General features: G+C 46.2%; 1 protein-coding gene across 4 annotated transcripts; it reads left to right on the forward strand.

The window, feature by feature from the left end:
* Positions 1-10,602: 10,602 nt before the first annotated feature.
* Positions 10,603-12,733, forward strand: GP9 (glycoprotein IX (platelet)). Of its 4 annotated transcripts, none has more exons than XM_005866232.2 (3): positions 10,603-10,692; positions 11,585-12,199; positions 12,400-12,733. In XM_005866232.2, exon 2 carries the CDS (start codon positions 11,597-11,599, stop codon positions 12,161-12,163), a length of 567 nt encoding a protein of 188 aa, XP_005866294.1. In that variant the 5' UTR covers positions 10,603-10,692; positions 11,585-11,596; the 3' UTR covers positions 12,164-12,199; positions 12,400-12,733. The 4 variants fall into 4 exon arrangements, with proteins under 4 accessions (XP_005866294.1, XP_014395176.1, XP_014395178.1 ...); XM_014539692.1 differs by lacking the exon at positions 12,400-12,733 and adding an exon at positions 11,378-11,490 and having other exon boundaries at positions 10,606-10,692; positions 11,585-12,250; XM_014539690.1 differs by lacking the exon at positions 12,400-12,733 and having other exon boundaries at positions 11,585-12,250.
* The last annotated feature ends 3,383 nt before the right edge of the window (positions 12,734-16,116 follow it).

Consider the following 16,116-nt stretch of genomic DNA (forward strand, 5'->3'; position numbering starts at 1 on the left):
ATTCAGTGAGTGGCTGCTGGATTGTGACCTATTTTGGTGTCAGGGCTTGATGTCAAGAACGTAGTAAGTCTTGAACGAACTGCCCAAAGTCATGTCCATAGCAACTCAGACATGTAGCTTGAAACAGAATAAACAAGATAATTTCATATCGTTATAAGTGCTATGAGGATAAAATTAAAACCAGGATGATATGACAGGCAGTGACTTGGAAGTCAATGAGAGGGTCCTAGTAGGACTCTGAACAGGTGAAAATTGGCTCGCGTTTCAACAAGGAGACAGGTGCGTGTAAATCGGCCTGGAGAGCATTTCAGGAGGAAGGGATGTCAGTAGCAAAGGCTCTGAGTCAGGAGTAAGACTGGGGCTTAATGAAGTGGAGCCTGTTACAAGATGAAATTAGGCCAGCCTGGGCCAGACGATGTAGGCCTCATAAGCCAGTGTTTGAACTATGTCTTAAGTGCATGACCACCACATTTATATTTTAAAAGGCCCACCAGTTGCTGCTTGGAGAATGGACTGTATGGGGTGGGGGTGGGGGGGCATGAAACAGGGAGACCAGTGAGAAGGCTGCTGGAGACATCCAGGAAGAGGTTATGGCCTGAACTAGGGTGTGTAGCATGAATATGGAGAGAAGTGGACAGCTTCAGGATATATCTTGGAAGTAGAGCCCTTAGGATCTTATGATACCTTAAGTGTAGGAAAGAGAGGACCGGATGGAGACTTATGGCCTCCTCCCTTGACAGGCCCAGCTGTCTCCACTCAGTGCCCATCTCTTAGAATTGCTAGTTTGCTACTCCTAGGACTGAAGGGCACACTATTTGGTCATCATTCGAGGAAACAAATATAAGAACACAAAATTATACAGACACTGAGAAATGCTCTTCTTCTAGATCTCTGAATGACTGGCTCCTCTGTGCATTCAGTTCTCAGCACATGATGAATGACTGTCTAAACCTCTGCCCTAAAAGAGGATCAAACTCTAACATGGCTTCTAGTAGCATAAGGCCATTTCCCTAGGACAAGTGAAGCACAGATTGTTCAATGCTGCCAGGAGAATTTACTGTTTTTCTAGCCAACACCGGAGGATAGGCCCCAACTACCCTTCTTAGAGCATTTGATAAAAAGGGCTTACAACTGTAAACTTTTCCTCTGTCCCTTTGAGAATGTGTATGTGTCTTCCACAATTCAGGAGTGTCCTTCCTAAGGCCCTGAAAGCCAATCCTTTGAAATCGAATCATCAGGAAGGTAGCTCCCCTGGAAGCCTAACTTAGGAAAATGCTAGCTAGCAGACACAGCTGGCCTAGTCACTTTTTTTTAAAGGGAGCAGGCTCTTCATTTTTAGATATCCTCACCTGAGGCTTCCCCCATTGATTTTTAGAGGGAGTGGAAGGGACGGGGAGAAACATGATTGTGAGAGAGAGACATATCTATTGGTTGCCTGCTGCACATGCCCCGACTAGGGACAGGGGATCAAGCCTGCAACCGAGCTATGTGCCCTTGACCAGAATCAAACCTGGGACCCTTCAGTCCACAGCACAAAGCTCTATCCACTGAGCCAAACTGGCTAGGGCTGGTCTAATCACTTATATGTTGATCAGCCCTTTGTAACTTTTCACTTGAGCCCCTGCTCACTCCCTTACTCCCTCATTCTCCCTTTAAAATGTCCAATCTTGCCAAACCGGTTTGGCTCAGTGGATAGAGCGTCAGCCTGCGGACTGAAAGGTCCCAGGTTCGATTCCGGTCAAGGGCATGTACCTTGGTTGCGGGCACATCCCCAGTAGGAGGTGTGCAGGAGGCGGCTGATCGATGTTTCTCTCTCATCGATGTTTCTAACTCTCTATCTCTCTCCCTTCCTCTCTGTCAATAAAATATATTTTAAAAAAAACAAATACAATGTCCAATCAGCTCTGCACAAGTCAGAATGGAGCTCAGCTTTCTCCCCTACTGTCAGTAGTTACTGAAGAAAATCTGTTTGCACAGCCTTATCAATCTTTGGCTGTGCTTAACTTTGACAGCACTTTGTCACATGTAAAAGCAATTCCTATGGATAAAATGTAAAAAGTTGATGTTCTTGAATGAAAAGGTTGTGGACATAAGTTTTGGTAAAAGTACTCATCTTATTATAGCTACAAACCCTACAAGATTTGACCCCTGCCAACCTGCCTGACCTCATCACCTTCCTCCTTCCTCCCCTTCACCCTCTCACAGCTCAGCTACTCTTCCTTCCTTTCTGATCTTCCAAGCTCCAAGCTTATTTCCACCATAGAGCATTCATACTTGCTCTTCCCTCTGCCTAAAATGCTCTTTTTCTAGATCCCTGAATGACTGGCTCCCTCTGTACATTCAGATTCCAGTTCAAATGTCACCTCCTCAAAGAGGCCTTCCACCTGTCTTGACATTACCCACCCTCCACCACCCAATAACATGACATTTAGGGTTGCCAGGCTTAGAAAATGAAATACAGGACACCCAGTTCAATGTGAATTTCAGAAAAGAAATGCATAATTTTTAGAAAAGATGTTGTATGGAACATATTTATACTAAAATAACCAACCATGGTTTACCTAAAATTCACATTGAATGAGGATTCTTGCATTGTATCTGGCACCCTTAGCTCCATTTTATCATCTGTTTTCTTTTTTTTTTTATTTGAGAGAAATAGAAAAAACAAACATTGATTTGTTATTCCACTTATTTATGCATTCATTGGTTGGCTCTTGTATGTGCCCTGATGAAGGTCAAACCCACAACCTTGATGTATCAGGATGATGCTTTAACCAACTGAGCTATCTGGCCGGGGCTCATTCTGTTTTCTTCATAACATTTGATTGTCTCTTTGTTAATTCTTTTTCCTCCAGCTGACGACTCTATTAGGACCAAGGATTTTATCTTATTTACAGCTGTACCCCAGCACCTAGCACATAGTAGCTGCTCAATAAGTATTTGTTGAATGAAATGCCCTATATAAGTAGGCAAAGTCTATTGAAAAAGGTATATTAGAACATTGGTGGAAAAGATGTATTTTTACCATTGCAGCAATAGTACAAGTAATCACCTTCATTATACTAATCTGCTCTCCTGGACATTTTCCTCTGGTTCTGGTGAGAATGAACCTAATGACGTAACAGTTCCATCTTTGAGAGCAAATCAGAAGGAGGCTGGCTGGAACCCTGCATCAGTGTAGCATCTCTGCCAGTTTCTGCAGGAAGCCCTTGAGCTGTGCCAAGATTATAATGTCTATAGACATAGCTCTAGGGGTGCTCTCTCTCCTCACCCTTTGCAACCACAAGAAGAGTGAGTTGTGATCTTATTGCTGGTGAAGGGTCTTGCTTTCAATTTGTAAAAAATGCAACATCCCTGAAGAACAATAAAGCACAATGAAACAAGGTCTGTCTGTATTCATGTAGTTTTCTTTCTTGCCAAACCCAGATAAAACCCATCTGTCTAGTGTTGACCTGCTGAACAGATGAGTTATCTATGATGTGTTCCACAAGGAAGATAATTTTATCTTTTATTGGGACACTTCCGGCTGTGTTTGGAAAGAGCAAGTCTCTTTTTTGTTTAATATCATTGGGGTGCCAAAGAGTATTGACAGCTGAAATTGAGAGGTGTCAGGTTGTGGTTTTTTACCTTTTTAAAAATGGAGGCAATTTTCTTTCTTTTTAAACATGCATGCACATGGTAAATACTTCACACAGTAAAAACAACAAATAGCATTTGGTCTTTCACTAATCAGGACATCAGCTGTAGGTGATATATCGAATTTATGTCCTCTATGCCCTTATTTTTAACATGTTCTTTATCTGATGTTCTCTGAGAGGCATGTGAGTCTCGCATCAGGATTCTGGCTTTGTCATTGTTTTTGTTTTAATTTTTTTATTGATTTGAGAGAAGGGGGGAGGGACATCGATTTGTTGTTACACTTATTTATGCATTTATTGGTTGCTTTTTGTACGTGCTCTGACCAAAATCGAACATGCAACCTTGGTGTATGGACTAACCAACTGAGCTACCTGGCCAGGGCGGGTTTCTATTTTGAAGTTATTAGGTATTTAAAGGTTTATACCATTTCATTTTTTAAAAAATTTTTTGTTACTCCTCATTCGATATTTTTTCTTAAAAAAAATATATATTTAGCACCATAGCTGGTGTGGCTCAGTGGATAGATAGAGCATCAGCCTGTGGACTGAAAGGCCCCAGGTTTGATTCCGTTCAAGGGCACGTACCTGGGTTGCAGGCTCCTCCCTGGCCCAGGCCCTGGTCAGGGTGCATACATGAGGAAACCAATTGATGTGTTTCTCTCACATCAATATTTCTCTCCATCTTTCCCTCTCTCTTCCACTCTCTCTAAAATAAAATCAATGGGCCCTAACTAGTTTGGCTCAGTGGATGGAATCAGCCTGTGGACAGAAGGGTCCCAGGTTGGATTCTAATCAAGGGCACATGCCCAGGTTGCGGGCTTGATCCCTAGTAGGGGCGTGCAGGAGGCAGCCAATCAATGATTCTCTCTCATCATTGATGTTTCTATATCTCTCTCCCTCTCCCTTCCTCTCTGAAATCAAAAAAATATTAAAAAGGGGGGAGGGACTTAATGGTATCTTATTTTTAAAAATCAATGGAAAAATATCCTCGAATGAGGATTAAAAATATATATATAAAAAATATATTTTGCCCTAGCCAGTTTGGGTCAGCGGATAGAGTGTTGGCCTGCAGACTAAAGGGTCTCGGGTTTGATTCCAGTCAAGGGCATGTACATCAGTTGCAGGCTCCCGGCCCTGGTCGGGGGCATGCGGAAGGCAACCAATCAATGGGGGGGGGGGCAGTATAGTTGACAGGTGGAGGTGGACCTCAGGGAGCCTCAGTTTGACGACTGATCTGCCCCCAGATCTAAGCTAGATGAAACCAACCCTACACAGTTGGGTCCCTCCCATGAATACAGAGGTCTAGCAGATGCAGACACAAACAGAAAACAGAGTGGTAACTACACACAGGAAGCCCAAGGTCAGTTACACACAGTCTGACAACAACCTGTATCTGAAACCCACCCAGAACCGGTATATTCCTTCAAATGATAAAACAAATTTCCAATAGATAATGCATGTATTAGCCCATGAAATAATGTATAATCAATACATTTGTAAATACTACTAGCAAACTCAGTCTAGAACAATTTAATTTTTAGTGTTTCAATGATAAAGCATTGTGTAAAACCTGTAGTGACATGTCAGAACCCTCTTAAATTTAATCATTACCAAGTGAGATTTTGGCAAACTCTTTTTAGTACAAACTATAATTACAAGTATATAATGAATTTTCCAACCTGCTTTCTCAGTATAAAGCAGTATATTATAATATTTCACAGAAGATACCAGCATTTCTCCACTAAGATCACCTGTATATTTATTTAAATACTAGAGGCCTGGTGCACAAATTCATGCACCTGTGGGGTCCCACGGCCTGGCCTGTGAGATGGGGCCGAAACTGGCTCTCTGACATCCCCCAAGGGGTCCCGGATTGTGAGAGGGACCCCACCGGCGCACGGTTGGGGCCAGGGAGGGATGCAGGAGGTTGGCCAGCTGGGGAGGGACTGTGGGAGGGCTCCAGGGCGTATCCAGCCCATCTTGCTCAGTCCCGATCAGCCAGACCCCAGCAGCAAGCTAACCTGCCAGTCAGAGCTCTGCCCCCTGGTGGGCAATGCACATCATAGCGAGTGGTTGATCGGCCTTAGCATATCATTAGCATGTTATGCTTTGATTGGTTGAACAGCCGACCGGTTGACTGGACACTTAGCATATTAAGCTTTTATTATATAGGATGAAAACTCATCCTAAACCGGTAATGCGTGCATTAGTTTTTAACATACTATAAAATCAATATGTTTGTAAATGCTACTAGCAAACTCCTTGTAGAAGAGTCTACTTGTAGTGTTGTAATTAGCTGCACATTGTGTAAAACCTGTAGTGAACCATCTGAATTCTCTTAGAATTAATTTGAACCTAGCAGGATTTTTGAAAACTGTATTTAGCACAGATTAATATCACCAAATGAAGGTCTTACTATGTAATGAATGTTCCTAGATGCTGCCCAGTAAATAACATTATGTTATAATATTTTACAAAAATTACCACTTTTCCACACTCAGGTTGACCTTTGTATTTGTTGAAAGAGTGAAATATATTTTCCATAGGTTATGCATGTTGTAGTTTGTGGCACAACATATAATCGGTACAGCAAACTATAATGAGGTGTCACCTCACCCCTGCCAGAATGGCCATAATCAATAAATCAGCAAATAACAAATGCTGGCCAGGATGTGGGAAAAAGGGAACCCTACTGCACTGTTGGTGGGAATGCAGACTGATGCAATCACTGTGGAAAACAACATGGAGTTTTTTCAAAAAATTAAAAATGGAACTGCCATTAAGAATCCTGAAACACATTGACCCTAACTGGTTTGGCTCAGTGGATAGAGTGTCAGCCTGTGGACTCAAGGGTCCCAGGTTCAATTCTGGTCAAGGGCATGTACCTTGGTTTCGGGCACATCCCCAGTAGGGAGTGTGCAGGAGGCAGCTGATTGATGTTTCTCTCTCATCAATGTTTCTAACTCTCTATCCCTCTCCCTTCCTCTCTGTAAAAAATCAATAAAATAAAAAAATAAAAATATGACATTGAAACACACACACACACACACACACACAAAGAATCCTGAAACACCAATCAAAAAGAATATATGTACCCCTATGTTCATAGCTGCATTATTTATAAGAGCTAAGGTCTAGAAACAGCCCATGTGCCCATCAGAATATGAGTAGATAAAAAAGCTGTGGTACATCTACACCATGGAATACTATGGAACTGTAAAAAAGAAGGATGTACTAGCCTTCGAGACAGCGTGGAAGGACCTGGAGATGATTATCCTAAGTGAAATAAGCCAGTCAGAGAAAGATATAAAAAGAAAGGCAAATATCACATGATCTCACTTATGTAAGGAATCTAATGGGCAAAATAAACTGATAAACAAAATAGTTTCTTAGATAAGGATGCATGGAACCGACTGACAGATCTCAGAGGGAAGGGAGGTAGGAGGGCAGGAAGAAATTAACCATAGAACTTCTATGCATACTAGTGGCCGGGTGCATGGATTCATGCACATTGAAAGGAAATTAATTAGAAGAAATATTTTAATATTGCTTTTCACCCTTTCTCTATAATAGAAGTGTCAACCAAATTCACGATCAACAATGACAGATGGAAACACACATGTGCGATTGGCACCAGCGAGAGCTTTATATATATAGATAAACTTGCTTAATTAGACCTGCTTTCTGATTTAGCTAAACTTTGCCCAGCCCAGTGAAGCACCCCACTGGGGTAATTGTCAGCAACACAGCAGTAAATATCAACACGAAGCAGATTATTATTGTAGATCATGCAGGGAGAACAAAGGGTAAAGTATTTACCTGCAGCAGTGTTTGACTATATTCTGCGTAGTGAGAAAACCTGAAGTTATTTTCAAGGTCCACCATTTCTTCTTTTCAGTCGGGTCAAGTTTCTAAGCTTTCTAAATCTCTGTTTTCTGGCTAATGAAAAGAAAACAGTATTCCACCAAGTTTCCTATCCACCTACTCCAGGACTTCTGTGAGGATCAAATGAGATGAGGCACGGGAAAATGCTTCACAGACATTTGGTTAAAGTGTGAAATGTTTCCACCTGGCTATAAAGCAAGTTGTGTTCCTGGACTGAAGAAACTGCAAGGAGGCTAAGTCACTAGGGAGAGGAAGCCAGGCGTTGCTATGTGACATCATTACCCAGCGCCCTCAGCAACTGTTTCCGGGCTGGGCCGTGGGCCACATTTTGCACCATGGGGTCTTGGCAGCATCGGCCGTGATTTGGTGGGGTGTCACTCTGGGGTGGTGGCAGGGCCTGTGTCCCATTTGGGGGAAGCTGAGTGTTGCTTTGTGGGCACCAGGTCCACGGTACCATTTCTCTGTAAATGGCTGGTGCGCATCATGGCAGCTCCTGCGTTGAGCGTCTGCCCCCTGGTGGTCAGTGTGCATCATAGCGACCAGTTGGATGGTCAGACACTTAGCATATTAGCCTTTTATATTTATAGATATGCATAGCACATTGACACAGGCAATAGTGAGGTGAAGGCCTGGGGTGGGACAGGAGCCGGGTGGTTGGAGGCAAAGTGGGAAAATGGGGGACATCTGTCATACTCCCAACAATAAAAATAAATTTAAAAAAATTAAAACAATTTACTAAAAAAAGGCATTCAAAAAGAGGCAAAAAATATTTAAAGTGGAACTGCTTTATTATCCAAAGATCCCTCTTCTGGGAATATATCCAAAGAAACCCAAAACACTGATTCCAGAGAATATATGCACTTCTCTGTTCACTGCAGCATTATTTACGAGACCCAATATATGGAAATAACTCAAGTGCCCATTAATAAATGAGTGGACAAAAAACAGTGGTACATATACACAATGAAATACTACTCAGCCATGCACAAGAATAAAATCTTATTTTTTGCAACAGCTTGGATGGACCTGGAGAGTATTATGCTAAGCAAAATAAGCCAGTCAGACAAAGACAAGTACCGTATGATTCCATTTACATGTGGAATCTAATGAACATAAAAAAAACCCAAAACCACAGGGTAGGGGAGGCCGGGGAATGACATATGTAATACTCTTTGAAATACTTGAAGCACTAAAAAAAAAAAATAAACCATTAAAAAAACAAACAAACAAACAAAAACAAAACCAGAGAACAGACTGACTGCTATCAGAGGGGAGGGATTTCGAGGTGCTGGGTAAAAAAAAGGTGACAGAGTTAAGAAAAACACACGCTCACAGACACAGACAACTGTGTGGTGATTACGGAGGGAAAGGAGAGGATGGCACACAGAAGAAGGTAGGCAGGGATAAATAGTGGGCGTGTGGAGACTGGACTTGCGGCACGCAGATGATGTGTTGTGGAGTTGTGCACTTGAAACCTCTGTGATTTTATTGATGGGTGTCACTCCAATAAATTCAATACACATTTTTTAAATTCCCAGGTGTTCTGGAGCAGAAGATTGCTGACAGCTGCCACTGTGATAGGTGTCCAGAGAAGCTTAGCTAGCCAGGCCTCCCCTCCGAACACCTGCACAAAAAGAGGGTCAGAATTCAAAAAGGACCGGATTCCTCCCTGCTGATCAAATATTGTATAAGTAAACCATTCATTCACTCGTGCAATCACCCAGCACAAACTAATTCAGGACCTGAATGTGCAGACACTGGACTAGTCAACCATGGCTTTGACCACAAAGAGGGTGGATAAGGCTCCATCTCTCAGGGAGCAGACATCCTGGTGGAGAGAAGCATATGATAAACACACAAATGAATGATATCAACTCCATTCATTGAAGAGGGCTAGGAGTTGCAGAATGCTTTAGAAGATTAAAAAACCGCCCTGGCTGGTTTGGCTCAGTGGATAGAGCGTCGGCCTGCGGACTGAAGGGTCCCAGGTTCGATTCCGGTCAAGGGCATGTACCTTGGTTGCGGGCACATCCCCAGTGGGGAGTGTGCAGGAGGCAGCTGATCGATGTTTCTCTCTCATCGATGTTTCTAACTCTCTATCCCTCTCCCCTCCTCTCTGTAAAAAATCAATAAAATATATTTTTAAAAAAGAAGATTAAAAAACCACACTGGGTTGCAAACATAAGGAATATTCCTGTGGGTTTAGTGTATAAATGGAGTGTTTAAGCACTCCACAGCCCTTTGCCCTTGACTTTCCTTGCCCTGTAACTTCTAGTATTGTCACCCTGCTTTAAAAACAAACATCCGTTGTAGAACTTTCAGGTTTCCCCCATTCTGGGTGGGGTAGCATCTGGCCCTGCTCAAGCTCCAGTGTGGCCTCAGTTGGCAGCACAGATGCTCTGCACCTCAGTTTCCCCCTCCAGCCCTAAACCATTCTAAGTGCCTTTAGGCTGGAAGCCCAGGACCCTCTTCTTGAGTTTGGCATTTTTGGCTGACACTGGCCATCACCATGGGAGATAGCCAGAAGGACCCCTTCTTCTGCTTAGCAGGCCCCCACTCTGGGTTCCACTCCCGGGCCTCTCTGACAAGAGCTCTGTTTATAGAAACTAAATCACCTGCTTAATAAACTCAGTTTATTAAAACTAACTAAATCATCCTCCCGAATAGAATTCTTGACCTGCCCATGGTTGCTGCCCAAACCACATCTCTGAGGCAAATAGGACAAGGTTTATTGCTCCCATTGTCCAGATAAGGAAAACTGAGATTTAATGGACCAACCAACAGAGCCACTCATTTCCAGGGTCTCCTCCTCCTAGAAGCCCTCCTCACCACCTGGGTCCAGAAGTAGGGTCTCCTTGGTCCTCCCCCAGACCCTGCACTAAGGCTCTTTGGGGCACTGGTGGTACAGTGGGATGCACTATGGGACCCCTTCTGCACACTCAAGTTGACCTAGGCTTCTGTGCCCAGGGCACTAGGACCCCAGGCCCCCCTGCCTCTGGAGATAGGCCCTCCAGGGCAGCCTGCAGGGGATAAGCCAGGCTATTTTTATCACTTCCTTCCTCCCTCTCAAGCAGTGGCCACCATCAGCTATTTACATAGAACTGCCACCTCAGCCTCAACCAGGACAGTTCAGGTCACAGAAAGGGGAACTGGACTGCAGGCCTGGAAGGTAAGAAGCCCCCCTTATTACCCAGCACTGCCTCCCACACCAGGGGTTCCTCCCAGGTGGTGAGGAGGCGGGCTGTCAATTCTTACTTCTATGCCCACTTTTGCTCTCCCTTCTAGAAGATGGGGTTGGGTAGGGGCATTCACTCTGAGACACCTGCTCCTTGGCTAAGTCAAGATTCACTGGTTTGTTCAACGAATAGTCATTGGAAGTCTGCCATGTGCCAGGCCCTGGGGGTTAGAAAGAGCTTGCCTTCGAAAGGGGGGGAAACACTTGTGGAGGCAAGGCAGTGAATCAGGCAGAAAACTGGGGCTCATGAGACCTGAGTTGGAGTCTGGTTTCTGACACAGGCTACTGTGTGACCCTGCACAAATCTCTCTTGTCTCTGGGCCTCAGTTTCCCCAAGCCTGGATGAGGGGCTTGCAGAAGGAGTTCTTTCTGGGTTCCCTTCCCGCCCCCACCTCAGTATCCTTGTGCTGGTTAAGGGTTCACTTCATCATGGCGAGCTGTTTGGAATTGGTGGGGTGAGGTGTGGTCTATGAAGGCCACACCTTTGGCCTAACCCCAGGCTTAAGCAGGGAGGCTGGGAGCAGCCTTTCCCAGCCCTATGGGGGTGGAGGACCAGGACTGTAAACCACGGAGCAGGGACCTGCTCCCCTACCTCCTGAAGTCCTGTCCTCTTCCGAAGTCACCCCTGCTCCCTCCCCTACTGTCTTGCCTTCCGAGTGTTCAGTGAGGGTCAGCCAGGCCTAAGTTGGGCACAGTTCAGTTCCTTCCGTCTTCACAGCTGCAATTTCACAGGTCAGATACCATTGTTCCTATGGGACCCGCTGGTTTTTGGGATGGGGTGCAGGCTACCCGACCCTCCCTCACCTCACAGCCGCTCTCCCCACAGCCAGCCTGCACAATGCCTGCCTGGGGGTCCCTGTTCCTGCTCTGGGCTGCCGCAGAAGCCACCAAGGACTGCCCTGCACCATGCACCTGCCAGGCCCTGGAAACCATGGGGCTGTGGGTGGACTGCAGGGGCCGAGGGCTCACATCCATGCCTGCCCTGCCAGCCCGCACCCGCCACCTCCTGCTGGCCAACAATAGCCTGCGTTCTGTGCCTCCCGGCGCCTTCGACCACATGGTCCAGCTGCAGACACTCGACATGACACAGAACCCCTGGCACTGTGACTGCAGCCTCACCTACCTGCACCTCTGGCTGGAGGACCACACACCAGAGGCCCTGCTGGACGTCCGCTGTGCCAGCCCCAGCTATGCCGCCCTCCACCCACTGGGCCAGCTCACAGGCTATGAGCTGGGCAACTGCGGCTGGCAGCTACAGAAACCTTGGGCCTATCCATGGGTCTGGTGGGATGTGGCACTGGTTGTTGTGGTCATAATGGGCTTGGCTCTCTTGGCAGGTCTACTGTGTACTGCCAGAGAGCCCCTGCTCCTAGGGTCGTTCTTCAGGCCAAGCGGCCAGGCCTGAGCCCCTGTCCAGACTCCACCAGCCCTGATCAGCCAGTTACACCAGTAACTTGAAATAAACTGGCTGCTCAGCTATTTTAATCCAAACTCAGATATTTTATTTTTCCCTCTCAGTACCTTCTGGAAACCTGGGTTCATTTTTTTTATTACCAGATATCAATTGGTACTTTTCTGTCCCCCAAGTTCCTAGTAGAATGGGCTGTCCCACTTCCTTCTCCACCAGCCCTGATCAGCCAGTTCCACCAGTAACTTGAAATAAACTGGCTGCTCAGCTATTTTAATCCAAACTCAGATATTTTATTTTTCCCTCTCAGTACCTTCTGGAAACCTGGGTTCATTTTTTTTATTACCAGATATCAATTGGTACTTTTCTGTCCCCCAAGTTCCTAGTAGAATGGGCTGTCCCACTTCCTTCCAACCAGCCACCTGCAATTCCACAATTTGGACATCCAGAGCCTTTCCCCAGTGCCTGCAGGTCCCAGGACACCAGTTCTCACACCCTCCCTTCTCTAGTAGTACCAGCTTCCCACATGGACCATCCTAGGCAGCCCAGGCCAATTGCACATCAAATTCCAAAAATAAACCAAAAACCAAAAACAGCTTTATCTCACAACACAGCAGTGAACAGACAGGAAGTACTGACGAGGGCCTGGTCATCTCTGCCACAGACATACACTGAAAGGCACTTCACCATTCCCAAATGGCCTTGGCGCTCTGGCCCTGAGGCCATCTGGGCTCACCTGGCCCCATCTCCCGCACTAGTTTCTCTCTCCTTTATTTCCCCTCTCCCCCCCTCTTCAGAAACAAAACATCAGATTACTCCATTTCTCATGGAAAAAAAATTCCCCTTCAAATGCTGACATCAGACCCCTGCAAACTCTGGGGTCTCACTTCTACCCCATTCAACAGATTCTTCAAACAAGATGCTTCTTTCCCTCAGAGGAATTCTGGTGCCGAGCAGTGAAATTAAACTTTTCTCCGCTGTACAAGCTAACGTTTAGGTCTGTTACTGGCCAACCCAAATCAAATCTAATTACACCAAGGTCCCTCCCTCTAGGAGTTCCATGGGGTGTCCCATGGCTCAGAAGGTGCCACTAGGAAAGCTAAGTGAGCATAGTGTGCCACTGAAAGGCACCAGTCCACAGAGGTGAGGCTGGAACAGGACCCCCAAACTGAGGATGAGGGATGGACAGTAGGGAGTTGTGGAGACTGTGGCAAATCAGAGAGTCCATGTTCCATCCAAAGAGGTCCAGCCAAATGCTGCCGTGTGGAGATGTGGACCTAGGTGCCCTGTATTCCATTCTTCTAGAGCAGTGGTCCTCAACCTTCTGGCCCTTTAAATACAGTTCCTCAGGTTGTGACCCAACCATAAAATTATTTTCGTTGCTACTTCATAACTGTAATGCTGCTACTGTTATGAATCGTAATGTAAATATCTGATATGCAGGATGGTCTTAGGCGACCCCTGTGAAAAGGTCGTTCGACCGCCAAAGGGGTCGCGACCCACAGGTTGAGAACCGCTGTTCTAGAGAGACTGGAAATCTAGATTTTTATGTGAAATCTCTGAATTTGTCAACTCTTGGCAACTAAATGAAAAATTTAATTATTCTATCAATAGGGCAAATATAACACATACTAGAGGCCCAGTGCACAAAATTTGTGCACGGGTAGGGTCCCTAGGCCTGGCCAGCCATCAAGGCCAATCAGGGCCTTCCTTCCCCTGGCCGCTGGCTGGGGCCTTCCTTCATTCCACGCCATCCCCTGGTGGTCAGTGCATATCATAGCAAGTGGTTGAACTCCCGGTGGGTCAATCTCCTGAGGAGACAATTTGCATATTACCCTTTTATATAGGATTATCAACTCGACGAAGTCCACAGCTGAGAGTCTGTAATTCGTCTGCATTAGGCATCGGCTGAACCACTGCTGCCTAATGACAATAATGGTAAAAGATGGCATCTACTTGCCCTGACCGGTTTGGCCCCATGGATAGAGCATCGGCCTGCGGACTCAAGGGTCCCAGGTTTGATTCCGGTCAAGGGCATGTACCTTGGTTGCGGGCACATACCCAGTAGGGAGTTTGCAGGAGGCAGCTGATTGATGTTTCTCTCTCATCGATGTTTCTAACTCTCTATCCCTCTCCCTTCCTCTCTGTAAAAAATCAATAAAATATATTTAACAAAGATGGCATCTACTTATTAGGCACATTGTATGTGAAGGCCCTCTGTGAAGCCCCTCACAGTGCACCCTGTAAACACCCTGAGGGGAAGATACTGTTCTCCCTGCAATGTATGGAGAACACAGCTCCAGGGGCCCCAGCAGTCACTTCATAGACATGATCCCAGACAGGTCCCCTTCCACATCTGAAAAGCGCTCCCTTAGAAACTTCCTGGGCCCCCTGGAACTAAGGCTCTTCTGCATCCAAGTCCCCACATGGGATGTCCATAAATTCTGCCGCTTCTCCTTCCTGGGGCCAACGTGTGCAGCCACAGGTCTGGTGCAATGATTATTATATAGGCCTTGATCCTGTTGACTGAGTGGCTTGGTCCAGTGAGAACCTGTTAGGAGCCTGGGAAGCCCAGCATCACCAATGCAGGTGATGATTCCCCTGAGGGTGGAAGGAGTGAAGGGAACTTCAGTGGCCAAGCAGGAATTTCCCAGGTGAATAGAGAATGGACACAAGAGCCCTAGGAAAACCGCCCACTGGGGATGCATATTTACCATTTCCATCATCCCCACGTTCTCTATGTCAGGCCAGCAAGGCTTCCACCACAGAACCACCCACCTCACAGCCACCAACCCCATCATCAATGTCTCCCCCCACACTGTCCCCTTTAGGACCACAGTCAGCCACAGAGCCAGCTCTCCGTGACCACTCACACAGCCTCCCCTCCCTGCGGGCCAACCCCGTACGGAGTCACACTTGGGATGTCGCATTAACGCCACCCTTAGTACCCATCACGGCCCGCACACCAGCATCACATCTGCCTCCTCTCCGTTCTCTCCATCACAGCCACAGACATTAGCCCCATGAGTCGACACTGTTCCCCACTGCCATCCCCCCATTTCTGCTGTCACCACTAGCACCAAACAACCGTGGACCTTACCCCATTCTAAGCAAAATGCCAGCTCTGTCATGGACACCAACCTATCCAAGCAGTCACCATGACATCATCCTCATAATCATCTCCTTCATGAATATTTTCAAAATCCAACTCCACATGGAGAATTTGCCGAGGTAATTTTTACTAGCTGATATGACAACCACCACACCTTGCTTACCCCAAATGAGGTTTGCTCCTTCCTCATACCGTGGTATGTTCAGCTGTTCACCAGGAGGCCTTCCATAGGACTCCTGGCTCCTGCTGAGCCTGTTTTCTTGGTTCTGCTCAGAGCCAATCCTCTGCTGGCCTCCTGCCTTCTTCTGTCCCTGGGTAAGCAGGGACAGCAAAGAGGAATGTGCAGATGCTCACGGCCAGGCCTAGAAATGTATAGATGACTTTCAGAAGAAATCATTGTTTCAAACCCCAGTCACTGGCGCCACCCTAACTGCAGGGGAGGCCAGGAAACATAGCCTTCCACTGTGCCCAGTAACAGGCAGCGGGTGAGCATCTAGCAATTGTCAATCCCATGTAGTCTAAGATAATAAGTGCCTGGTCAGAAACAGGACACGCTATAGAAAGGGCATTTGTGAAGTGGTGGGCACTCTTAGGGGGCACATGCTGAGTCGTGGCCCTGAGACACAGCCAGACACAGTTCCTAACACAGTGCCCATCTCGTGTTTTTGATTGTATTTTTATTGATTTCAGAGAGGAAGTCCATCTCGTGTTTTTTGTTTTTGATTGTATTTTTATTGATTTCAGAGAGGAAGGGAGAGAGCGAGAGAGAGATAGAAGCATCAATGATGAGAGAGAATCATCGATTGGCTGCCTCCTGCACTACGCCCCTACTGGGGGT

This window comes from Myotis brandtii, unplaced genomic scaffold (assembly GCF_000412655.1).
Source record: "Myotis brandtii unplaced genomic scaffold, ASM41265v1 scaffold225, whole genome shotgun sequence".
Taxonomy (NCBI): domain Eukaryota; kingdom Metazoa; phylum Chordata; class Mammalia; order Chiroptera; family Vespertilionidae; genus Myotis; species Myotis brandtii.

What these genes read in the sequence shown, in the direction of transcription:
- GP9 (XM_005866232.2), top strand. Translation starts at nt 11,597, where the DNA reads ATGCCTGCCTGGGGGTCCCTGTTCCTGCTCTGGGCTGCCGCAGAAGCC.